Genomic DNA, 26,021 nt, shown 5'->3' on the forward strand with positions numbered 1-26,021 from the left:
TTAGGTCAAGAGTTCCAGATCAGCCTGGGCAACATGGTGAAACCCTGTCTCTACTAAAAATACAAAAATTAGCTGGGCATAGTGGCAGTGCCTCTAGTTGCAGCTGCTTCGGAGGCTGAAGCATGAGAATTGCTTGAACCCAGGAGACAGAGGTTGCAGTGAACAGAAATCATGCCACTGCATTCCAGCCCTTGTGACAGAATGAGACCCCACCTAAAAATAAAAAATAAAATTCTGGAGTTGAAAAGTATAATAAAAAATAAGGAATTTACTAAATTTTCTAGAGGAACTCAAGAGGAGATTTGTGCTGTCAAAAAGTAATCAGTGAACTCGAATATAGGTCAATTGAAATTATTCCACTCTAAGTGATCAAAAAAAAATGAAGAAAAATGAACAGAGCCTCTGAGACGGTAGGACACCATCAAGTGTGCCAACATAGCAAAATGGTAATCCCAGAAATAGAGAAAGGGCAAGAAAGAATATATGAAGAAATGGTAGCCAAAACTTCCCAGATTTGATGAAAAACAGTAATCTATATATTCAAGAGGTTTAACAAACTCTGAGTAAGATAAGCTCAAAGACTCAACATAGTCAAACTGTTTAAATGTAAAGACAGAGAATTCGGAAAGCAGAAAATGAAAAGTGACTATCATATAAATAAGAGATCCTTAGTAAAGCCTGGGCACTGTGGCTCATGACTCTAATCCCAGTGTTTTGGGAGGCCAGCGCAGAAGGATTGCTTGAGGCCGGGCCTGGCCAGGAATTTGAGACCAGCCTGGGCAATGTAGTCAGACTTCATCTCTATCCAAATAAAAATAAAAACTTTAGCTGGGTATAGTAGTGCATGCCTGTAGTCATGAATACTCAGGAGGCTAAGATAGAAGGATCACTTGAGTCCAGGAGTTCAAAGCTGTGGTGAGCTATGATCCCACCACTACATTCCTGGGTGACAGTCTCTTAAAAAAAAAAAAGCCAGGTATGGTAGCTTATGCCTGTAATCACAACACTTTGGGAGGCTAAGACAGGTGGATCCCTTGGCCCCAGGAGTTTAGGACCAGCCTGGCAACATGATGAAACTCTGTCTCTGTAACAAATACAGAAATTAGGCAAAGTAGTGTATACCTGTAGTTCTAGGTACTTGGGAGGCTGCGGTGGGGAGGATTGTTTGAACATGGGAGGTGAAGGCTTCACTGAGCCATGATTGTACCATTGCATTCCAGCCTAGGTGACAGAGTGAGACTTCTTTTAACTCAGAGAGAGCAAGAGAAAAAACGAGAGAGAGAGATTCTCAATAAGATTAACATGAATTATCAGCAGAAACCATGGAAGCCAGAAGGCAAGAGGATGACATATTCAAAGTGTTAAAAGAAAGACTGTCAGCCAAGAATTCTATGTATGCAGCAATTTGTAGTAGGCAGCAATACTATGCTTCTATGCTTCAAAAATGAAAAAGATATTCTCAGATAAACAAGAATGGAGAAATTTTTTCACTAGCATATCTGCCTTGCAAGAAATGTTAAAGAGAATATTTCAGACTAAAATGAAAGGACCATATACATGAACTCGAATCCACATAAAGAAATAAAGAGCACTGGTAAAGGGCACTGGTAACTACATAGGTATGTTATAAAGTCAATATTAATATATTTTTGATTTGTAACTTCTCTTTTCTCCTATGTGATTTAAAAGATAACTATATAAAACAGTAATTATAAAATTACATTGATAGGCTTATAATTTAGAAAAATGTAATTTGTCTGAAACTAATAGCAAAGGAGGAAAGAGGAAATGGAGTTATACTGAAGCAAAGTTTTTCATATGATGGAAATTAAGTTGGTATTAATCCTAACCAACTAGATTATTTTGAAATAAGGTATTAATGATAATCCCCAGGCTAGCCAATAAGAAAGTAACTCAAAATCACATACTAAAAGATACAATAAGGAAATTAAAATAGTGTACTATTTAAATGAAATGCAAGGCTAAAATGTTAAAAAAGTCTATTTACCATGAAAGAAAGCATGAAGAAATAGAGAAACAAAAAATATTTAAGACTTATAGAAAACAAATATCAAAATAACAGATATAAATCCTACCAAATCAATGACTATGACTATAATAAGTGCAAATGGACTAAACAATCAAAAGTCAAAGATTGTGCTGGGTGTGGTTGCATATGCCTGTAATCCCATCGCTTTGGGAGGCCAAGGCAGGAAGACTGCTTGGGGACAGGAGCTTGAGACCAGACTGGGCAATAGAGTGAGGCCCCATCTCTACAAAAAGAATTTTTTTTTTTAAGTAACTAGGCATGGTGGCATGCACCTGTAGTCCCAGCTTCTCAGGAGGCTGAGGTGGGAAGATCACTTGAGCCCATTCCTTTTTGTAACATTTTTCACGACTTTCACAGACAATCTTCAACATGCCTTAACTTTCTTACTTTGTTTTATAGCCACCTTTATTAAAGGTGCATTCTTATATCTATAACTTTCTTATAACTTATAAGTTATTTCTCTATAACTTATATCTATAACTTTCTTAATATTTCTTTCTCTTCTTCCTATTTTCTCTCTCTCCTTTGTCTTACCCTTTGTGTCTTTCTCTGATCTCTGTCTCTTCCAGTCTCTTTCTTATTCTTTCCTTCTATTTGTCTCTATAATCTTTGTTTCTGTCCAAATCTTTTTTTTGCCAGACTCATAGGGTCTTTTCCTTAAGTCTCTATTTCATTTGTGCTCTTTCTTTCTCTGGTTCTGCACATCTGCCATTTCCTCTCCTTTCTCTTTCTGATTTCTTTTCTTACTTTGTCCCTCTCCTAGTTTTTCTTTCCTCTCTGCTGGTCTTTCCCTTGCTGTATATTAAATGTTTGGGTAAGATTCTGTGTTTCAGACAGGTACAGTGGCTCATGCCTATAATCCCAAGGCTTTGGGAAGCTGAAGTGGGCAAATCACCTGAGGTCGGGAGTTTGAGACCAGCCTGACCAACATGGAGAAATGCTGTCTCTCCTAAAAATACAAAATAGCCAGGTGTGCTGGTGCATGCCTGTAATCCCAGCTACTTGGGAGGTTGAGGCAAGAGAATCACTTGAACCTGGGAGGCAGATGTTGCGGTAAGCTGAGATTGCACCATTGCACTCCAACTTGGGCAAGAAGAGTGAAACTTCATCTCAAAAAAAAAAAAAAAAGATTCTGGATTTGGGGTACTGACTCTTTAATTTCTTTTATTATTAATTCCTTAAGGTCCTATATATTCTAATGGGGATTTCTTACCTATTTTTAACCTTTAAGACACCTCAACTAAAGAATACTTTACTGACCCCTTGGCTTCTCTTTCCTTGGTATTTCCAAGGAATACTTCACCATCTTCCCTGTGGCTTCTCTTACCTATCCCTGTTTTTAGAAACAGTCCCCATACTGGGTGCCAGTTAGACTTAACCCCTCTTGACCCAGAGGTTTCTTGCCTATCCTGTTTTTCAGAGGCTTGTCCTTTCTTGCAGGGAGAATTCTAACTATCCCCTCCCCACTTAGGGAGGTCTCTTTCACTCCTTTCCTTTCGTTTCACGCTCTCTGGCCTTTAAGCTGTATGAAACAGTCACAGAACTTTCAGGTCCATTCGTTTTGCCCTGTCTGGCCTCTAGGCTATATGAAACTATCACGGATCTTGCAGAGAAGAGCCACTGACATCGAGCTCACACATGGACACCCACACTCAATCTCCAGAATTTTGACCACCAAGGAAGTACTTTGTCATCCCCTTGTGACCTTTCCTACTTTGGTCTGTACACAGAGTTGCCTGGTCAATGCAACACTGCAAGCCTTTTCCCCATGCTGCTGAGTTTGGGTTTATTCCTTGCATCAGGTGGGTCCTGATTCCTTATTCCTGAGGCCACAGCAATGAGGCAGCAGGGCACATCTCCTCATTAAGGAGAACCAGAGTGCTCCCAGAGGGGAATGGGTCCCTGTACGGGCCACCGTTTTGTTAGAAATGCTTGTTCCTGGGTGCCGCAAGGAAAAATTAGCATTCAGACAAAATGTTTTCTCATCAAGGCAATTTTACCTTCTGCAGAAAGGGTGTTACCTGTCAGCAATCCTGCCATGAGAACACGCTGAACAAAGGAAAGGCAGGAATATTTATTCCTTACACATTGGGTCTTTACTGCTGTGTCCTATCTCTGTTGGTTGGAGCTGGACTTCAGTCTAAGCTAAACCAGATTGGCTAACAACTTAAAACTTTCCTAAATAGGTAAAGGCAATGGAGAACAAAGGAAAAGAGGAAGTTGCTTACAAAAGGACTTAGAAAAGTAATAACATTTCTGAATAAGGAACAGGTATAGGCTGTGAGCTGGGATATGCCTGTGAGCATGTCCAGCACAAATATCTTGGTTAAAGTACAAGGGCATAGAATGTACTTATTCCTTTACATCTAACAGGTACAGAAACTTAATAAAGAGTTACTAGCAAAAAGTAAGAAGGCTTTGAAGAAAGTCTTTAAAAGAAACTATTATTTCTAACATTTATTATTATTATTCTTAAGAAGGAAAACTTTGAGGAGGAACTTTTTTTTTTTTTTTTTTTTTGGGGACAGAGTTTCACTCTTTTTTACCCAGTCTGGATGAAGAGGAACTTTTTACTTTCTACAACAATGGTGCTGGGATGACTGGATATCCATCAACAAACTATAATATATTCATACAATGAAATATTATTTGGCCATAAAAAGGAATGTAGTACATTCTACAACATGGACAATTTTTGATATCATTATTCTAACTGAAAGAAAATCACAAAAGGCCACATTTTGTATGATTCCATTTATATAAAATGTCCCCAATGGGCAAATGCATAGAGATAGTAGATTAGTTGTTGCTAGGGGCTGGAGGAAGGGAAGAATGGGGACTGAGTGTTAACAATGAAGTATCTTTTTGGGGATGGTGAAAATGTCTGAAATTATTAAGTGGCGATTGTATAATCTTTTGAATATTAGAAAACCCTACTTAATTGTTCACTTAAATGTGTGTGGGTTCAATAGCATATTAATTACATCTCAATTTAAAAATGACCTAAAACATGATTAATATGATCTGACAATCTGGATCTAGTGATATAAAATCAATTTATTTAATCAGCAGACATATACAATATCCTCTTCCAGACATTTGAGGATGTCTCAGAAATATCTCACCATCTTCTTCTCCCCTTCCCCGACAATATAGACTTAGAGCTACCAGGTACAGCCTGGCAGAGTGACTGCCTGCCCCAAAGTGGGGAGTTGGGGGACTGTGGTGGTCCAGAGCAGGGTGAGAAAGGGTCTGCTGGGGAGAGTATCCTGAGTTGGGATGTTGGGTTCCAAGTGGTGTGAACAAGGCATACACAAGGCAGAGGGGGTGGCGGTAGCTTTGGGAAATTGGTTATAGTCAAGGAGACAGATCAGATAAGTAAATATGTAAAAGGAATGGGAGCCATGTTTATCACTGTAGTAGAATAAATTTATAAATACGGCAAGGGAGAAAACTAGAGTTTTCAAAACAAAAACTAGTTTTGTCTAGGGGTGACACAGGAGCAGTGTCACCCCTGGAGCAGTAAGAACGCTTAACATCGAGATCTTGGTTTCTAAATACCATTCTCCATGAAAAGGAACTAGAGTTCTGTATTAGTCTTTTTACCTACTGATATAAAGATACACCCGAGACTGGGTCATTTATAAAGAAAAGAGGTTTAATTGGCTCACAGTTCTGCAGGCTGTACAGGCTGCTGCTTCTGGGGAAGGCTCAGGAAACTTACAGTCATGGCTAAAGATGGAGGGAAAGCAGAAGCAGGTATGTCTTCCCAGGGCCAACAGGAGAGAGAAACAGCAAAGAGGGAGGTGCTACACACTTTCCTTTCTTTCTTTCTTTTTCTTTCTTTCTTTCTCTTTCTTTCCTTCTTCCTTCCTTCTTTCTTTTCTTTTCTTTCTTTCATTCTTTCTTCCTTTTCTCTTTCTTTCTTTCTTTCTCTTTTTCTTTCTTCTTTTTTTGAGACAGAGTCTCACTCTGTCACCCAGGCTGGAGTGCAGTGGCATGATCTTAGCTCACTGCAACCTCCACCTCCCAGATTGAAGCAGTTCTTGTGCCTCAGTCTCTCAAGTAGGTGAGATTACAGGCATGTACCACCATGTCCAGTTAATTATGTTTGTATATTTAATAGAGATGGGTTTCACTTATGTTCGACAGGCTGGTCTGGAACTCCTGACCTCTGGTGATCTGCTTGCCTTGGCCTTTCAAAGTGCTGGGATTACAGGCCTGAGCCATTGCGTCCGGCCTCCACACTTTCAAATAACTAGATCTTGTGCGAATTCTGTCATGAGACAGTGCTAGGGGGATGGTGCTAAATGATTAGAAACCACCCCTGTAATCCAATCACCTCCTACCAGGCCCCACCTTCAAGAAGTTCCTTCACAAAATGGATTATTCCAGGGCTGAGGTGGGAAAAGATGACCATGGAACATATTTTGTGCCAAAACATAAAGAAGTTTATGAAGAATGACAGGGACATGTCAAAAGGACACAGAAGGCAGATTGAAGGGGCTTCTACTAGCCAAATCTGGGATAACTTGAGCATCAAAATGAAGATGTTAGTGATGGATTATTACTTATTGGATAAGGCAGGAAACCGTGAGCCCATACTGAAATTAATCGACTTAAACAAATAAAACATTTGATATGGGATGAGATTTTTACATAATTTCAAAGTAGTTTTCTAGAAACTAATAACAAGAAATGTGATGGTATAAAGGAGAATTCTGGTAGATAGTATTTTAAGCAAATGACCTAAGTGAATGTCATCAGTAATAGGACAACTCAAAACTACGGTTATTCTGTGTGATTCCTGTCCAAAGATGCCTAACCCGAATCTAACCCAGAGGAAATGTAAGAGACCCAAAGTGACAGACATCTACAAAATAACTGGCCTGGATTCTTCAAAAGTATCAAGGCTATGTGAAAGTCACAGGAAGACTGAGAAATGGTTCCACATTGAAGGAGACATAAAAACTAAATGTAACATGTGATTCTGCAAAATGGGCATTATTGGGATGCCTGGCCAAACTTGAATGGTGTCTGAGGATTCAATGGTAGTAATATAAAAATGTTAATTTTTCAATTTTCTCTGCTTTTGACAGTTATGTTGAGGTTCTGTAGAATGTCCTTGTTTGTGGGAATTGCACACTGAAGTACTTGGGGATGAGAGGTCTCCTGTCAACAACATACTTATAACTGGGTCGGGAAAAGAAGATTTTGTACTGTGCTTCCAACTTTTCTATAAGCTTCAGATTGTTTCAAAGAAAGAAAAGCATGTGACCCTAAGGGGCCTATTTATTGTAATAATTAACTAGTAAGAATGTTGCACTAAAAATGCGTGGTGGTGTTCATCGTGGGGCACGCGTGTGTTTGATGCTGTTTTGTGTGTGCCCCTGACACCTGACCATCGCCCAGGCCTGGTACTCATGACCCATCTGGAGCCAAACCTTCTCCTCCTCGGTTTGTCTCTTTAGACGTTGGGGCCCATCTGAAAGTTCAATATAGTGTGGGTAAATGCCCATAGTTGATGTGGCCAGTATATTTGTAAAACCTTTAATATCTTTGAACTACATCTAATTTCTAACTTTCTATTGCTTCTGGTGATCCCAATTTCAGGGACCTAGGAGATACTGAATTTAAATTAGAAGGCTATAAAGTATTTTAGCACTTAAGACTAAAGATGGGCAAGGCTTTTTCTTCTCTAAACACTTCTATATAGTTACTTGTATAACATGGCAAAGAAAAGGTGACATTTGCATGAAATGGTTTTCCCATGCATCGTTAATCAAGCTAATATGAACAGTAAGCAATATCTGTTGCTTACATTCTCACCGTCAGCTATCCTGCCTTTTAAACTTTCTTGAAATTATTTCTAGCTATTAATCTGTACTTGTAAATAACAAAACTCAGTTAAACTGAACCGCAGGTATCTGGTCCTACATAGCTCCCTACGGGGAGGGGAAAGAGGCTGTAGAGCAGGTGGAGGTGAAGGGAGGGAGAGGGTAGCAGGCATCTCATCACTCAGTTCTGAGCTTCCTTGTCCTTCCCTCGTCTTCCATTCTCCAAGATTAGTTGAGTGTCAGTTACATGTCAGGCAGGGTAATGGCACTGGGGAGCCAATGATGAAAGAGATACACTCTGGGTCTTGTCAGGAGCACTGAATTTATAGGGAGAGAGACTGCTGAGCTAGGAATTCAAGAATATTCTGGCCGGGTATGGTGGCTCACAACTGTAATCCCAGCCCTCAGGAGACCAAAGCGGGCAGATCATGAGGTCAGGAGTTTGAGACTAGCCTCACCAATATGGTTAAATCTCATCTCTACTAAAAATACAAAAAAATTAGTCAAGCATGGTGGCATGTGCCTGTAACCCCAGCTATTTACTCCAGCCTGGGTGACAGAGTGAGACTCTGTCTCCAAAAAAAACAAAAACAAAACCAAAAAAAAAAATTCTAGTACTTTCCACAAAAGAAGTCAGGCCAGGCGTGATGGCTCATACCTGTAATCCCAGCACTTTGGGAGGCCAAGGCAGGTGGATCACCTGAGGTCAGGAGTTCAAGACTAGCCTGGCTACCATGGTGAAACCCCATCTTTACTAAAAATACAAAAGTTAGCCAGGCGTGGTGGCAGACACTTGTAATCCCAGCTACTTTGGAGGCTGAGGCGGGTAAATTGCTTGAACCAAGGAGGCAGAGGTTGCAGTGAGCTGAGATGGTGCCATTGCACTCCAGCCTGGGCGACAGAGTGAGACTCTGTCTTAAAAAAAAAAAAAAAAAAAGAGTCAAATAGTGCTATTAAAGGAGAAAAATTGCTGCATGACAGGAATAAGAAAAGTCCTCATGGAAAAGGTGATGTTTAAAGCCCCAGCTTATCTGCAGCTTTCCAGAAAGGAGGAGGAGAGGGAATCACAAGCAGAAGGAAATTGAAGCAAAGGCTGAGTCTCACAGTGCAGCTTCTTTGGAGCTCAAGGCGAAGGCGAAGGCACAAAGAAGGACTGTGTGTGTCTGAGAGTAGGGACAGGAGGACCCACTGGGGTTGGACCCTTTTCCCCCCCTACTCTGTCACCCGGGGCTGGAGTACAGTGACCTGATCTCGACTCATTGCAACCTCTGCCTCGCGGGTTCAAGAGATTTTCCTGCCTCGGCCTCCTGAGTAGCTGGAATTATAGGTGTGTGCCGCCATGCCCAGCTAATTTTTTGTATTTTTAGTAGAGACAGGGTTTCACCATGTCAGCCAGGTTGGCCTCGAACTCCTGACCTCAGATGATCTGCCCGCTTCAGCCTCCCAAAGTGCTGGGATTACAGGCCACCACACCCAGCAGGACTATTTTTAAAAAGAAAGCAGGCCAGGCAGTGGCTCACGCCTATAATTCCAGCACTTTGGGAGGCCGAGGTGAGTGGATCACAAGGTCAGGAGTTCAGGACCAGACTGACCAACATGGTGAAACCCTGTCTCTACTAAAAATACAAAAAAATTATCCAGGCATAGTGGCACACACCTGTAATCCCAACTACTCGGGAGGCTAAGGCAGGAGAATCGCTTACCCGGGAGGCAGAGGTTGCAGTGAGCTAAGATTGTATCATAGCACTCCAGCCTGAGTGACAGAGTGAGACTCTGTCTCTAAATCAATCAATTAATTAAATAAAATAAAGCAGACAAAAATCAATCAGCAACAACAAACTCCCCTGTATGCTACGCTGAGGAGTTCAGACTTTCTTCTAGGATGATGGGATGTCAGGGGAGGGTCTTCTGGAGACATTCATGATCACTTCCCTCCCAGCACAGGGATTCTGTGATTCTCAGGAGCAGGAAGGAAGTGCCTGACCCTTGTATGCTGTGAGAATTGCTCACACTCTTGCTTCACTGAGCTCTCTGCTCACACATTACCTCTTCCTCTCCTGTCTAACCTCATGAAAACAGCATGCCCAAGATTTCCTACTCCTCATCTGCCTTTATTTTTCTACCTAGAACTTCCCAAGTATTTCACTTATCTGTGTGTCGTCTGTCTCCCCAGCAGGTATATAAGCTCTGTGACAACAGGGACTTTGTCTTATTGCTATGGGTCCTCATGGTGCCCTGTACTGTGCCAGCCATATAGAAAATGCCTGTAGATTCTTGAATGAGTGAAGAGTGATGCAAATCTCCCACAAATCATGGTCCAAGACCTTGGAAACTCACAGACTCAGATTCTAGAAAGAGAACTTTGCAGTCCCTAAGGGGCTCTTGCAGCCCAGGTTGAGAGATGGTGAATAAGAAGTCTTCAGAGGCTCTCTAAGCAACAACAGCTTTCCAAATGAGTTGGCAAATCCCTACCCTTACAATTCTGTTTCTGTCTGTTCCCCAGAGTCAGTCTTTCATAATGGAAAGGGAGGGCTGAGATAATGTTCTATTTTAGGGTTGTTAGAACTTAGCCAAGGATCTCACCAGGGCAAGAGGAAGAAGCCTAGATCTTTCCTCTAAAATGTAGTCCAAAACCAGAGCTTGGACTAGAAAAGCTGGTGTTTTCCTGAATGCCCATGAGACCTCAAAATGGGCAGGCCATGTCCTTCAGGAGATCACATGAGTCTCATGATGTCTCAGCCTTAGCATATCACCTTCAACTTCACAGCATCTTCCATGCTAGGCTCTGAAGGGACATAGGGCTGTCGTGGTACAGTAGTGCCTTCATCAACAAGCTTCCTAGACAAATGTCCCTCTCGGGGGTAGTTCTTTGGATCTCTAGGAGTCTACTGATGTAGAGTGGCCAGAGTCCAGAAACTTCTCGGAATGGGTCACGTCTTCTGCTTTCCTAAGCCACATGGCTGGAATCACCTTAAATTATTAGAAAAACAGACAAATCTCAACGATCTGAAAACTGGTGGTCTTGTTTCTAGGTCTTTACCATTTGAGAACCAGTCAATGTGTTCCTGTTCCAGGCAACCAAAACCTCATGTCCTGGATATGCAAGGAAAACACAGTCGTGCCTCTTTTGCCTGGCATATGAGTGATTTCGAGGACACTGATCGGAGAAATTCCAAATGGGCTACTCTCGTTAGGCAGAGTAAGTCACCAATGGCAAGAGCTTCCGAGCCGTCTAAGCTGCCAAAGCTACCAAAAAAGGAAAAGGTACGATATTTTGCTTTTCTAAATCATCATAGAAAATGTCAGGCTGCTTTAACATATAAATTAGGAAGAGGTTTTTCATAGTAATACTAAGTTTGATAGCTGCTGCTGCTGCTTTTTTTTTTTTTTTTGAAAGACGGGGTTTCACCATGTTGGTCAGACTGGTCTTGAACTCCCGACCTCAGGTGATCCGCCTGCCTTGGCCTCCAAAGTGCTTGGATTACAGGCGTGAGCCACTACGCCCGGCTGATAGCTTCTTTTAAACCATCGAAGCATTTTGTAATCCATATTGGATTGCCACAGTGATGTTTATTCAGTGGGTAAGTGGGCATCGTTCCCCTTTTATAGTTAAAACAAGAGGTTGTGTCCTCAGAATTTCTTATCACTAGGTTTGACCTCGAGATAACAGCCATCCCTGTGATTTCCAAGAACCGAGAAAGCATTGTTTGTGAAATGGAGGTAAATCCGTAACTCCCCTCAAAACCCTCACAGACTGGTTCGCAGAGCAAACTTATACCCGTTTGAATGCTAGGATTTCCCCTGAACTACTTATGGAATCGTGGGCAAGCTGCCTAATTCCCTGGATGGGTTTTTATAAGTAAAATGGGGATTTTGGTATCTGTTCTGAATATTTTACAGAGTTAGGAGGAGAATTAAGTAAAGAATGTGGAAGTATATATTCAACAACTATTTCCTGAGGTCTGTGTACAAACCATTCGCCAGTAATAGCTTTCTGCCTAATCCCACAGCACAATGAACTTTGCAGGCGTCCAGTTTTCTCAATAGAGTTTGACAGCAAATTTCCATGATAGAAAAAAGGATAGAATCACTCAGGCCCCTTCAGAGACTCCTGTTCCCCACACATAGAAAGACTTCTTGCTCTTTTGGAGAATCTTGCCAACTCACTAGAATATTACTCACCCTCTGTTGCCAGAGATCTGATTCATTAACAAGTAATTATGTCTACTTGAGACATTCTGTGCAGGAGGGAGGCTTAGTTGTCCGCCTGAGTAGATGCTGACCTCAGGAATAGTTCGTATTGAAAAAGGGAACAGTTCAACAAATAACATTTCTCTGTAGTGTGAATTTTGGGATAGGTCCAAATGAAATGATTTATTGCAGTGTGTGGAGGAGGGCTTGGATTAGTTACTTTCCGTCACTGAACTAATTTTGTGTCAGATTAGAGCTATTACGGATTAAATTATCCCAAACGCCTCTATCATTCACCAAATCCAGTTGAGATATTTTTTGCCTTAAGAAAGTCTGTTAAAAGGCTTCTTATTTTGATTTCAAGTTTGTAGAGCAAGTTGTAACAACAGCACAAAGAACTCTTGATACACTCTTTCCCAACCCCACGTGTTGTTCAGTTTATTCGCTTTAGTGTTTGCTTTCTTGCTCTCTCTCTTGCACCATTTGAGGTCAAGTTGCAGACATGATGCCCCCCAACTTCTCTTGTCTTTTTTTTAAAGATATGGTGGTCTCACTGTGTTGCCCAGGCTGGAGTGCAGTGGCTACTCAGTGGGCACAACCACCGTGCACCACAGCCCTGAACTCCTGGGCTCAAACAATCCTCCCACCTCAGCCTCCCGAGTAGCTAGGACTATAGGCACAGACCCAGTGGATTAAATGGTCTACAGGCTAGACTCTTCACTCCTAAATATTTCAGGGTGTATTTCCTAAGAACAAGGATGCTCTCCCACATTACCACAGTACAACATATAAGATTCAGGAAATTTAACATTGATACAGTGTATTATTATCTAATCTAAAGTTCATAGTCGTATTTTCTTAAATAGCAGATGGTGGTGGTTTGCACCTATAATCCCAGCACTTTGGGAGGCTAAGGTGGAAGGATCACTTGAGCCCAGGAGTTTGAGAGCAACCTGGGCAACATAGTGAGACCCTGCCTCTACGAAAATTATAAAAAATCAGGCAGGTGCGGTGGTACATGTCTGTAATCCCAGCTACTCAGGAGGCTGAGGTGGGAGGTTTGCTTGAGCACAAACCTTCAAGTCTGCAGTGAGCTATGATTTCGTCACTGCACTTCAGCCTGCATGACAGAGAGCCTGACTGTCTTAAATAATAACAACAGCAACAACAAGGTATTAACTGATAACCTTTGTTATATCCTGATCCAGGATTCAATCTGGGACCATGTATTACATTTAGTTATCACGTCTCTTCAGTCTCCTTCAATTTGGAAGAGTTCCTCAGTCTGGTCTTTTATAACATGGACATTTTTGAGGAATGTAAATGGGCTTGTCTGATGTTTCCTCAGGAGTGGGTTCGGGTTACGTGTTTTTGTCAGGAATCCCAGATAAGTGATGTAGCTTTGTGCTCAGTGCATCACATCAAGAGGCACCTGAGGCTGGTTTAACCCATTATTCATGAGAGTAAGTTGAGCACGTGGTCATACTCCCTTCCATTCCAGAAATGAACATACTGAATCATTCAATATAATTTCTTTTTATCAATGAGGCTTTCTTCTAAATTTCCAGAGATACCTCAGATACTTGTCACACAAGTTCATTTTTTGGACTATCCTGCAGAGTTTGTGTGGATGCTTCAGTAAATACTCAATCCCTCTTTTACATGAATCTGCTTCAGGGAAAATAAATTGGAACAAGTGCTCTTATATATTCAAGAGCAAATAATGAATACCACATGTGAAAAGCCTCCAACGCAATGCCTCACACATAGCCGCCAGTGAGTGGCTATCATTACTATTCTTACTTGGGATGCCAACACATTTTCCATTCTTATGCTGCAAGAATCAGAACCATGCATGAAAGCCTCTAAAAAGTAGAAATTTGTCTGTGTTACTGGGCCACTTGGGGGAAATTTTAAAAGCTTAGACCTATAGACAGTATCACAAGCTTTCTTATCAAAATAGATGGTTGAAAAGAGAGATATTTGATATTGATGCTTTTGAGTTTGGTTTTCCATTTATAAACTTAAGTTTAGAGAGCCTAATTACACTGTTTCTAAAAACTACAATTTAGGGGATTTAACAGTATGTATCATTCTTGGATACATTCACCCAAAAATGTTCTTATAAATGCCTTTGGAAATTCATTAAGTCTCTAAACTGCTTTTTCTATAATGTCCCAAATCTCTTTTTAAATCACAAAATGTCTCTTAAGTTCTATCTTCTATTCCATTCATTATTTTCCCCTTCTGGATTTCTGATAGTTTTTTTCCTTCATATAATAGCTACCTAAGTGCTGTAAAATTTATGTACATGTGATAGACACTTTTAATGTAATTCATTTCTTTGCTGGCAAATATTCTCATTGTCTCTGTTCATTCCAATACGTGGACATCAGTCGCAATGATTGATACATTCTTTTCCTCATCCACTCGAGTTTGAGAGCAGTATTCTTAAATTTTAAAGGTCATACGCATCACCTGGGGATCATGTTAAGATGCAGATCATGATTCTGTAGGTCTGAAATGGGGTTTGAGATTTTGCATTTCTGTCAGGCTCCCAGGAAGTGCAGTTAGTTGTCGCTGGTGTGGGGACCTTGAGTAGCAAGGTGCTGGAGGACTGACAATGAATTGAATTTTGTGCTAGGAACAGGGGGGACTTGAGGCAAAGGGAAGAGGGAATGGGGGGGATTTGATGAGGCAAAGGAAAGTCTATTCTAGGAAGAATACACTTAACAGGGCAAAGACAATGATAACCTAGCACCTCTGAGGAAGTATATGTGGTTCAATGTGGCTGAAGATAGAACACAGGAGTATCTGGTGATGAGGCTGGAGAAGATGAATCAGCTGGGTCATTTGAGTGCCCAGGGCTGGGCTGACTTTTATTTATTTTTTTGAGATGGAGTCTCACTCTGTTGCCCAGGCTGGAGTTGGTGTAATCTTGGCTCACTGCAGCCTCCGCCTCCTGGGTTCAAGAGATTCTCCTGCCTCAGCCTCCCGAGTAGCTGGGATTACAGGTGCACACCACCATGCCCAGCTAATGTTTATATTTTTAGTAGAGACAAGGTTTCACCACGTTGGCCAGGCTGGTCTCAAACTCTGACCTCAAGTGATCCACCCACCTTGGCCTCCCAAAGTGTAGGGATTACAGGCGCTGAGCCACTGCTCTCAGCCTAGGCTGACCTTTAAATAAAGAAGTGACAGGGTTAAATTTTCATTTTAGAAAGATGGAGGCATCAGCTGGGAGGACTGATTGGAGCTGCTTGATTATGAAAAGGTGGTGTGTTTGGAAGGCATTTTGGTAACTCAACTGAGAACGAGGAAGGATTGTTGTAAGGCCGAAAGAAAGGCTCAAAGGTAATGCATTTGAGACATAAGGAAGGTTGTTTCGACAGCTCTCAGTGCTGACTAGACGTGGGAAAAAAATTTGTTATTGTGGGAAGGAAGGACATAGAGGCTGAACCCTGAGATCTCTTGTGAGGTGGTGGGGAGTGGGAGCCAGGTGGCAGCGTGTAGAGAATGAATGGGAAGCAAAGAAGTGAAAGGCAAGTAAAGCTCTCTAGAAAATGTTTAGCTCTCGACAAAGGAAAGACAGGATAAAAAGAGGGGGCATAGGAGAAGGAAGAGTTTAATATAAAGGGATTTAAAATATATATATTTTGAGTAGAAAAAAGTAAATTGAGAACCTAAAGGTGAGGGAAAGGGATAACTGATGGTTTGAGATCCTCAAGAAAAAAGAGGGAGAGGCATAACTTATAGGAATTAATATGTAACTGTAGGGATGAATCTTTATCGGAAGGGAACTCTTTTCCTCCCCGCCTGCCCCCGCTTTTTTCTTTTTTGAGTCGGAGTCTCGTCCTGTCACCCAGGCTGGAGTGCAATGGCACGATTTCAGTTCACTGCAATCTCCACCTCCTGGGTTCACATGATTCTCCTGCCTCAGCCTCCAGAGTAGCTGGGATTACAGGTGCCTGCAACCATGCCCAGCTAATTTTTGTATTTGTAGTAGAGATAGGGTTTGACCATGTTGGCCAGGCTGGTCTCGAACTCCTGACCTCAGGTGATCCACCTGCCTCAGCCTCCCAAAGTGCTGGGATTACAGGCATGAGCCACCATGCCCAGACTTTTCCTCCACTTTTAACAAAATGTTACCTTCTTCCTTCTCAGAGGGTTGCTTCTGTTTTTCAGTTCTTTTTAACACATATTCAGAGACTATGTGACATCTATGTCAACCTTTATGGGATAATTCTCAAGTTGGTAATGTTTATTATGTTAAAAGGTATTTGCTTGAAAGGCTACTTCCTGTAACTTGGAATGATGATTTTTTGATCCTACTCAACTCTATTTTGGGTTATCATGCTATATCATTGGGCTGATCTCCTAAGTACCTGTATCAGTCAGGGTTTTCCAGAGAAACAGAACCAATGGTGTGTGTGTGTGTGTGTGTGTGTGTGTGCACGCACAGGCACACAAGAGCTGGGAGAGGTGTTTAGGCTTAAAGTAAGTTTAGAGATGTTTTATTTTGGCTCCAGTGCGGAAGTTGGCAAATCCAAATGCAGCAGGGTGGGCCAACAGGGCAGAGACCCTGGGAGGAACTGATGTTGCAGCTCAAGCCTGAGGGCAGTTTGCAGGCAGAATTCTCTCTTCCTGCGGGAACGTCAGTCTTTCTCTTAAAACCTTCATCAGATTGAATGAGGCCTGCCACATTATGGAGGATAATCATTCTTATTCAAAGTCTACTGACTTAAATATTAACTCACATAATACGTGCACAGCATCATCCAGATTGGTGTTTGACCAAATATCAGAGTACTATAGCCTAGCCAAGTTGACACATAAAATTAACCATCACAGGCTAGGCCTGGTAGCTCACGCCTATAATCCCAATGCTTTGGGAAGCTGAGGCAGGAAGATCCTGTAAGTCCCAGAGTTCAAGACCAGCCTGGGCAACAAAGTGAGACCCTGTCTCTACAAAAAAAAAATTTTTTTTAATTATCTGGGTTGGTGCATGCCTGTAGTCCCAAGTACTTGGGAGGCTGAGACAGGAGGATCACTTGAGGCCAGAAGTTTGAGGTTACTGTGAGGTATGATCATGCCACTGTACTCAAGCCTCGGTAATAAAGTAACATCTAGTCTCTTAAAAAACAAAACAAAACAAAACAAAACACACCTAACCATCACAGTACCCCTCCCTCTCATCCTTTGTGAGGATTAAATCAGGATAACCTACAAAAAATACCTGATAGAACGGTCCAGGCACTAGGGAACCAAAGAGCACTGTGGTGTGCACGTGTGTTTAAATCCTTTTATCGATGGCATGATTTTAAAGCTGTTTCACCCAAATGCACAGTGGGGAAACCAACCTTGGAGAGCTGAGCATGCAGGAAAAGGGAAAAAAAAAAGCTTCTGGGAAAAATACTTGAAATTTTCATTTATCAGAAAGGATTTTGAAATATCTACTGTAATTTCCCCCATGGTCTTTAAGATAACATAACTCAGTATGGCTTATGTTGGTACCAACAGTTGCACTCAATGGCATATTTTTTCCTGAGACCAGACGTATCAGTGGACATCGTCCCTTTTCAGAGCAAGTATTTTACAATGCCCCCTTTATTATCCTAAAATAAAATTTACAAATGTACTCAATTTATATCAAACCAATATAGTACCCTATTGTAATTTAAAATAAATGTAAAAGTAATTTATAATACTACTTTACTTTAATCCATAACTATTGGGGCACTAGATTAGAAAATACAATGAAGTAGACAGATGAAGTAAGCATCCATATACTTCATGAATGCAGTAGCTATGACTGAAGACCGATAGAGACGTGCTGTATTGGTGACTCAAATTCCATGGGTACCACAGCTGTTGGTAACATAGTTTTCCAAAAAAGTATGTCAAAATTCTTGGTAAAGACCAAGTGACCACTTCTTGTTAACATTCTAAACCTTACAAAGTAAAAATCTTCCCTCAATTTATACAACAGCTGCATTCCTGGAGAATGCATTATGTACTAAAATCATGTTAAAAATACATTGTATATGTACAGCAGAATTATCAGATCATTATAAATGGGCTTTCTTAGCCACATAAATGTCCAGCAGGACATTGAAGGGTTACACAGGAGGTGGGACAATTCCTTGTCCCATGGGGCCGTCTCTCATGGTGCAGGACATTTTGTCTGTCATCTGAGCTCCCACCTTCTCTGTGCCAGTAATCCTAACCTGTCATTATGCTAACCAAAAATGTCCCTGCATTTCCAAAACACCCTGGTTGAAAACCACTAACATATATAATTGGCTTGTTTTTCGCATGAATTATTAGAAATGAGACCTCTATATTTGATTAAATGTAACAAGCAAATCACATGTAGCACCAGGAAAATGTTCAAGATAAATTCAAAAGGTTTATTGCACCAAATGCCACAGAAAAATGGATCAAAATAATAAACAAGTTTAAAAAAAATTCCCACACAATGACATTGGTATCTATTCAAACTGATCAAAAACGAAGTCCTATCACTTTCTCTTATGGCGCTTCAAATAACAAATTCCAGAATTTTCTCTTTTTTGAAATACCACTTAAAAGTTTAAGCATATTGCAATCTCGCTTTCAAGATATATGGTTCATCATGTTTTGACATTTAAAAATTAACATTCAGAGGGGACTGCTTGATTTAGGCAAAAATTATATTAAAATACCCTCTCCCCCAAGCACAATAACAAACAAATTGTTCACATTTACCAAGAGAAGCTGAAGACATTTTCATTTTAACAGTGAAAGTATGCATGAACAAAATACTCTCAAAAGTACATAGTAGTGGAAAAATTCAGACATTTAAAAGAATTTTGGGGTCACTTTACATTCTTTATTTTTATGTACAACCAACTCTAGTGAAGAACCTAAAAAGCTACAGACTAAATTTTTATAAAATCTCAGGACCTAATTACAAGAGCCCAAACAACAGTTTAGTATCATGTAGCAAGCCGGGGATTTTTTTCTCCCTCCAAAAAAGTTAATTTTGAAAAATATGGTTAAGTTTAAAAAGTTGCAATGTGTAAACGGCAGTTCCATGGGATGTGAAAAGATTATAGTTACTTTCATTAAAAAACAGCACACTTCAGAAAAATGGATTGAAGCCTGTACAAAAAGCTATTTAACACTGATAAAAAATAAAATACTTTGGAATTATGCACAAGTATGGAAGCTACATTTTAATTTTTCATTGTCATAGTCTAAAACGTACACAATTACCTTTACATTCATTTCACTTATCAATTTATTAAAAATAAAACTGCAACATGCTAGAAAGAGGCCCATCACAGGGACATTTACAGACTTCTGCTCTGTCATGCCTCACTAGCTTGCTTAGAAAAGCAAGATGCTACAAAAGTTACACTCAACAGGTGAGACTTAATAAGTTGAAGAAACCCTAAAGGTGGAATCCTGTCAACTGAGGTAGATTTCTTTTCTTTTTTAGAAAAACTTTTATTTTTTTCTTGAGGCGGGCATGGGAGTGGGTGGGATCCCTTTCTTGTCTCTGCGGCTAAGCCAGAATGAAGCCACTGGGTGGTGCACGACGTGTGAGCGGGTGGATCTCAACACAAGTAAGTCCATGAGTTGTTTTCTTTTTCGCTTTTAGGAAGAGGTTGAATTTAAGACAAAGAAACTTGAATGTTAAATATTTAAAGGATTATAAAAGAGCAGCAACATTCTTGGTCTATTTTTGTAGGCAATAGATATGAGGATTAGGTTCTGACTGGAATCCTGAGTGTCGCAGAGACAGCCCCCACACGTGACCCACCTGTTTTCCAACAGGCATTTTTCCAAGAGTGAGTTTTGGAACATTAAGAGGCAAATTAAATTTTCTCAGGCTTTGAGGGATCTGGGCTGAATTTTTTTTAATGTATAGAGTTTAGAACAAACCATTTAAAGCTCAGTGTCCCCTATGTGGGTGTAATTATCAACATGCCACTATGTCCACATTAGAATTGAACTGATTTTGTAACAAGTTATTTTCTATGAAACCCTGGAAGATGGTGAATGAGGGAAAGTGCCCAAAACATGTAAACAAGAAAAAAGGAACTAGAGACGAGGGGAATGCTTTAAACTGTAAAAGCTGTAACATCAGCTCCGACAGTTAACACATAATGAGAAATGGATGTGGGGTGAGCTGAGCCACAGGTGAGGTTCCTTCTCTCTCTGTAACACAACAGCAAACAATGATGTCATGGAACTACAGAACACCAAAGTCAAATGCTAGGCAAAAGGAAATAGGAAAACATTAAAAAGAATGAACATTTCCATTTTCGATGAATGACATAAAATGAAAATTAATGATCTTACAAATCTTAATACACTTATATACATTTTGCATCATTAAAAAAAGGGGGAAGGTAGCAGTTCTGATTTTTATCAAATAAAAAAATTAAAGTCATTCTAGTCCCTAATAGGGAAGTTACTTCATATTTCTTAGGTACAAAGATACATGAAAAGAACTGGAATTAATTCATAAAACAATGGAAGGGAATCGGAGCCTGTTCAAGAACTGCAAAGTGCTAACGATGTTTAGCTTTGCTAGATTAGCTCCTTTTAATGACCAATTTTTTAAAGTCTTTTACTTTACCCTGGATATCAGTACATAGTCTGTTTCACAGTCAGTAAACTAAAGTTTCTTTTATATTAACAGAATTTTTTTTTTTTTGCATGAACTTTGGGAAATAATTCATTTTGGTAGGTTTCATACAATGGGTAAGTTAATTTCTGGAAAAATGTTTTGAAAAGGATGTAGGAATTAGAAGGCACAGAAATGATAATGTAAAAATTGAGATCATATATGGATTTTTTTCTGATGTTCAAGCTAATTGCTTTCATTAGTCATCCTGAACTGTTGCAGGTTTCATTTCCCACCAGGACAGCTGTGCCTTTTAAAGTATAAATAGTTATTTGTATTAACTATAAGAAAAAAGTGGCTTCAGCTGGAAGAACTTACCAACAGAAACACTCTTGAGCTTATAGAAATAACTTTGGTAAATGGCCTCTCTTAAAAAGGCTGCTGAAAGCTCTAAGATATAAGGATAAAACATATGGTTTCAGACTGTACACTTTGCTGCTACAAACTACATCTTGATGGGATTAAGAGGCTACATTGATTCTTGGGTTTATTGCACCAACAATCCATCTCTGACCTACCTGTGGCTGCATCTGAAACAAGGTAAACTCCAAGAAGAAATGAAAACAGTGGGTCCCTAAAGCACTCTTCCCAACAGGCAATTCTTTTACATGTTTTATGTCAAATAGTCACTGCTACCGCCACTGGAGCTGAAGATGGCACAGTGTGGCTTTCTTCGTTTCACCTTGTGTAAAAAGCAAACTCTGACCTGGAATCCAAAGTCTGCGTTCTGACTGTCGTCTAAGAATAGCAAAGTATGTTTTCTCCAGTTTGGGGAGCTCATGCTCAAACCTGGAAGCAGTTTCCTACTGGAATGTTATGTACACTGTTGACCTCCCCGCTCAAGTCACTTGTCCTCATTCTGCTCAAACAAGCACAAGGCAATCTGTCCCAATAGCTTAGTGTTTAGTGTAGTGCTTATGCTTCCTCCTACCAAAAAGGTCTCTGTTGATTCATGGGTAACAAATGGCCTGAAGTGTTCAAGACAATCACAAATGCCATTATGTCAAGTAAACCTAAGTCTTCAATAAAGCATCAGCTTGACAGCAAAAACACAAAACAAAAAGGTGGAATGACTGTTTCTGTTTGCTCTTCTCATGCTTTTGACATCACAGAGAGCTTATTCCTTTCTTCTTCCATTGAGAATTTGATTTTTTTCTTCCAAGGAAGAACTATCCTGAGCTTTAGCTTATAAGAGTATTTGAGCCACATAAGGAGAATGAGTACTGGCAATAGCAGTCAACAGAGGCAGGTCGTTGGATTCAATCCTGAATATTGAGAAAAGAAAAGAATATTACTTTAAAATAGCATGGTTTTATGAGAAAGTGTTATTTCTAGGTACCAAGTTTGATAGATTATCATTTAAAGCAAAACAGATGGAAGGATAATAAACTTATTCTTTTCATAAAATATTGCAGTGGACACTGACCAGAGGCAAAGGGAGAGAAACACAGGAAGTGTGTTGTGCCTGTGTGAGACATAAAGCTCTTTTTCCCATGGCAGGGGCCACCAGACTTTCTCACTTTCCTGTATTCCCTGTATAACTTCATTGTATCATACTTTAAGGTTTTCTCATTATATCAACTCATTCTTCCAGTCAACACTCCCAAATGCATACTGATTTTTCACCTAAGGTCAAATTGCTCTTAGAAAAATGGTGATGGTAGCAATTTCTTAAACCTTGGGCCTGTGTTCAAAGGTTCTACGACTGAGATCCTCACAAGATTCTGAGAGCGAGGTGACACTAAGAGATGCCGAGTTAAGAGACATCACGGTTTCAAATGGACACAGCATTGGCTGCCTCTCTTCCAGCTGAGGTGGATACAGTATGGGCACTGGCTAAATGATGTCAGGTGTCATAAAAAAAATTCAACTGTTTCAGTCTGTGGAATGTGTCCTAATTCTTTCCCTTGAATTTCTCAAAATAAAAATTAAAAAACAGTATCTGGCATCACTTCATGGGGTTTTCTAGTCCTTCTCCAGTAATGCTACATACAGATCTTCAGAGTGGACAGAAGTTCTCTAGTGCTTTTAGTCCTACTGGCCCTGACTATGGGCGGAAGGGGATAAGGAAAGGGTGAACATGGGCCCACTAATAATGCACTAAGAGGAGCTAGAGAACAGTGCAAAGGGGAATCCCAGCTTATGGTGACAGGTGTTGGTGCACACCTGTGAGGGTCGAGGACTAGGTAAAGTCCTCGAAATGTAAGGTACACATCAGCAGTGGACAGTCTAATAAGGCAGGATTGAAGTAAGAGGCTGCTAGAGAGATAAACAAAAGCAAAGAAATCACAAAGAGACATGTTGCAAGTTAACTGCAAAAGCAAACACCTCATAAGGGGTAAGTACTTAGTAAATAAAGTACGTAAGAAAAATCTATGACAGGAAATGCCCAGAGCCAAACAGTACAGGCATCACATTCTGGGTGTGAAAGATGAAAAGTCTGAGGAAAATACGAAGGCCCAGGTCTCTTAGCAGGCTTAGAGAATTTAAACGTCCACAATATAAACAATATTTTCTTGTTCTGAGTTCGGGGAATTGTCATCATGGATGAGTCGGGGGGCAGTTCCCCAAATGGACAATGTCTTTGTTCTCTTTTGAAAAATCAAGCAGACAGTAAAACAAAGGTCAGAATTTCTTCCTCTAGAGAAGTTACAGCAAATACCCTCTGGAGGATGACAGGCAATTTTAGTATCATACACGTCTCTTCTTCGGTGGCCTTATAATAAAGGAAGGAAAGCACTGTCACCCTGCAGACACGCGGGCAGGCTCAAGCCCAGAAGGGCCTTTCCTGCCACCAGGCGGAATGCGCCGACCTGCTCCTCCTCCAGGAAGTGAAATGTAAACACCAGCCGCTGCTGCATGTCCCACAGCTTGTGACTTCAGCATCTTACTCAGTTACTAGGAACGGGCAGTGTGGGATTAAATTTTCTTTTCAAGCATAAGATAATCCACGGAGAGGAGTAACAGAGCACCACCAGCCTAAACCCCTGCGATTGTTTGTGGGTATGAAACCCAGTATCGATCAGATACAAGGAACATGCTGTTCACTGGGGAGCAGAGGCACGTATCTGACGGACTCCACATACTTTGATGGGTGACCAGGGCCTGAGTTTAGGTTGGCACAGGCTAAACACATCAGTGGGTACAATGCTAGGGATGCCCATCAAAGGCAGACGTGGCAGCACTTCACAGAACTCACCCCAGTACGACACCTAATTCTTTCACATGGACTCGTGTGTGTCCCCGGAGATATTCAGACAGCATTTTGCTTTTAAGGTACATCTCCTGTAGTCTGTCTTCAAGATGCATGATGCACTGCAAAGCCAAGAACATTCATAATGAGGAAGAGAAGTCAAATATCTGCCAATATTTTAAGAATTTTCTTAATTCATTTCTAACTACACAGTTTTAATCTCATCTGTTTCAAATACACTTAAAAAATCACAAGCCATCGCAAACCCTACCGCTACCAGGTATAAGAATCGGTTCTTGTAAAACAAAGCTTACTTTTGCTAACTATTAAGATTTACATATGTATTATTCTGGTCTTTTTAAACAAGCATTTTTTCATAGTTGAAATCATTCCAAAAGTACATTCCTTGCCTTTAAAAACTTTATAGTAATCCTTTCCTACATTATTAAGAACTCTTTATTGATATAATTTTTATAGCTAAACAATCTTGAGAATGTGAATTTACACTTACCCACATAGCAATTTGGCATTTTTGTTCTTATAAATAATTTAGTAAACAGTATCTCTTTTGTTGTTTTTTCCCCAGTATCTCAGATTATTCTGGCCCAATGCATTTCCACAGGAGACTGACTGGAACAGGTCATTTTGAACCTGCCCCACAACTTTTTTTTTTTTTTTTGCTTCAAGAATGTATTTTAACTAGGTCTTTAGTAACAATAAAGAAAAGGCAATTATTTTCAGGACATCTTTACCCTTGGAATGGTGTTCTGCTGCATTTTTTAGGGACTAGCAACCATCTGTGTCTTTCACCAGAGGCAAATGCTTTTGCATTTGGCAGGCAGAGCTACCCAAGCAGCTTCAGTAAGACACCTGATGGCTTTGGCAAGGGTAATTCCATCATACATAATTTTCTTCTAGACCATTAGGCCTGTTATTTTCAAGGTAAAAAGATTAACAGATGCATTTGAAAATGTTGATCTTGACCATCTGGGCTGATCAGTGGCATGGAAAAATATCTATGAGAGATGCAATGTTTTCAGTTTTTCATTGGTTTAAAATCTTAAATGCATTGTGTCAGGCGGATGAAACACAACTGCTAAGTGACTAAGAGTTATAAGGCAAGAGAGATTTCACCAATTCTCATAGAAATGCTCCTCCAAGTAAACAAAGTGGTGAAAGGATCTCTAATTAGCTTTCAGTTCCTTATGGAGTGAAACAGAAAAATTTCAATAAGAGTTACAAAATATTAAAAAGTATTCATATTACATTGAATCCTTTCTCTTTTGAAAAAGTAGTTACAGTGTTTACAGTCTGGATGAAAACTGTATGATGCAATGTGAAAATAAGAACTCTGGTCTATATGAATATATACTAGACATGAAATCCAAGCATTTAGACAACTTTTAGCCAGGCACAGTGGCTCATGCATGTAATCCCAACACTTTGAGAGGCTGAGGTAAGAGGATCACTTGAGTCCAGGAGCTCGAGACCCGCCTAGGCAACATAGTGAGACCCTGTCTATACAAAAATTAAAAAATTACCTGGGCATAGTGGCACATACCTGTAGTCCTAGCTACTTGGGAGGCTGAGGTAGCAGAATTGCTTGAGCCCAAGAGGTCAAGGCTGCAGTAAGCCAAGATCATACTACTGCACTATGGCTTGGGTAACAAAATGAGACTCTGCCTCAAAAAAAAAATAAAACCCATTTTAAAAAATACTTGAGTACTAAATCAAACCGTGCTGGGTGCTTTTTAACTCCTCTTTCTGGGATTTTATTCCTGAGATGGATTTCTCCAATTTTTAATTTCTGAAATTTCAAATAGCTACTTTCTCTTTTTGTATTGAAGGTTCTAAAAGCCATTTAAATCACAGGTTTTCATTCAAGTGATTTTTTTAGGCGAATTTTAAATTGCAGATAAAATTTTCTTTAATCTTGGTTTTGTTAGGTTAAATAAGGCTTTCATACTACTAAATGCTTGAAGATACTTCTGTCCAAATGAAGTAAAAAGAATTAACTATAACAGTTTATTGCTTTGATAACCAAGATACCAATTATGATAAGACCTATATATC

General features: G+C 40.2%; 2 protein-coding genes and 1 non-coding gene across 8 annotated transcripts in view; 2 read left to right on the forward strand and 1 right to left on the reverse strand.

Annotated features, from left to right (window-relative positions):
* Nucleotides 1–26,021, forward strand: part of SPMIP2 (sperm microtubule inner protein 2) — a 156,149-nt gene that overhangs the window by 127,963 nt on the left and 2,165 nt on the right. For both annotated transcript variants that reach the window (XM_064383785.1, XM_064383784.1), the window contains one exon: nucleotides 10,962–11,151. In XM_064383785.1, coding sequence (XP_064239855.1) covers nucleotides 10,962–11,151 — 190 coding nt within the window. The remainder of the gene's footprint in view (nucleotides 1–10,961; nucleotides 11,152–26,021) is intronic.
* On the forward strand, nucleotides 17,380–17,458 carry LOC135277861 (small nucleolar RNA SNORD55/SNORD39). Its single transcript, XR_010345437.1, has one exon. It is a non-coding gene; the product is annotated as a small nucleolar RNA SNORD55/SNORD39 (small nucleolar RNA).
* The window catches only part of FNIP2 (folliculin interacting protein 2), a 144,223-nt gene continuing 136,669 nt past the window's right edge, over nucleotides 18,468–26,021 (reverse strand). For all 5 annotated transcript variants that reach the window (XM_012433852.3, XM_064383783.1, XM_012433849.2 and 2 more), the window contains 2 exons: nucleotides 23,955–24,070; nucleotides 18,468–22,020 (listed from right to left, as the gene is read on the reverse strand). In XM_012433852.3, the coding sequence (XP_012289275.2) occupies nucleotides 21,942–22,020; nucleotides 23,955–24,070 (195 nt within the window). In that variant the 3' untranslated portion in view covers nucleotides 18,468–21,941. The remainder of the gene's footprint in view (nucleotides 22,021–23,954; nucleotides 24,071–26,021) is intronic.

Source organism: Aotus nancymaae, unplaced genomic scaffold (assembly GCF_030222135.1).
Source record: "Aotus nancymaae isolate 86718 unplaced genomic scaffold, 86718_ANA_hifiasm-v0.15.2.pri h1tg000033l, whole genome shotgun sequence".
Classification (NCBI taxonomy): domain Eukaryota; kingdom Metazoa; phylum Chordata; class Mammalia; order Primates; family Aotidae; genus Aotus; species Aotus nancymaae.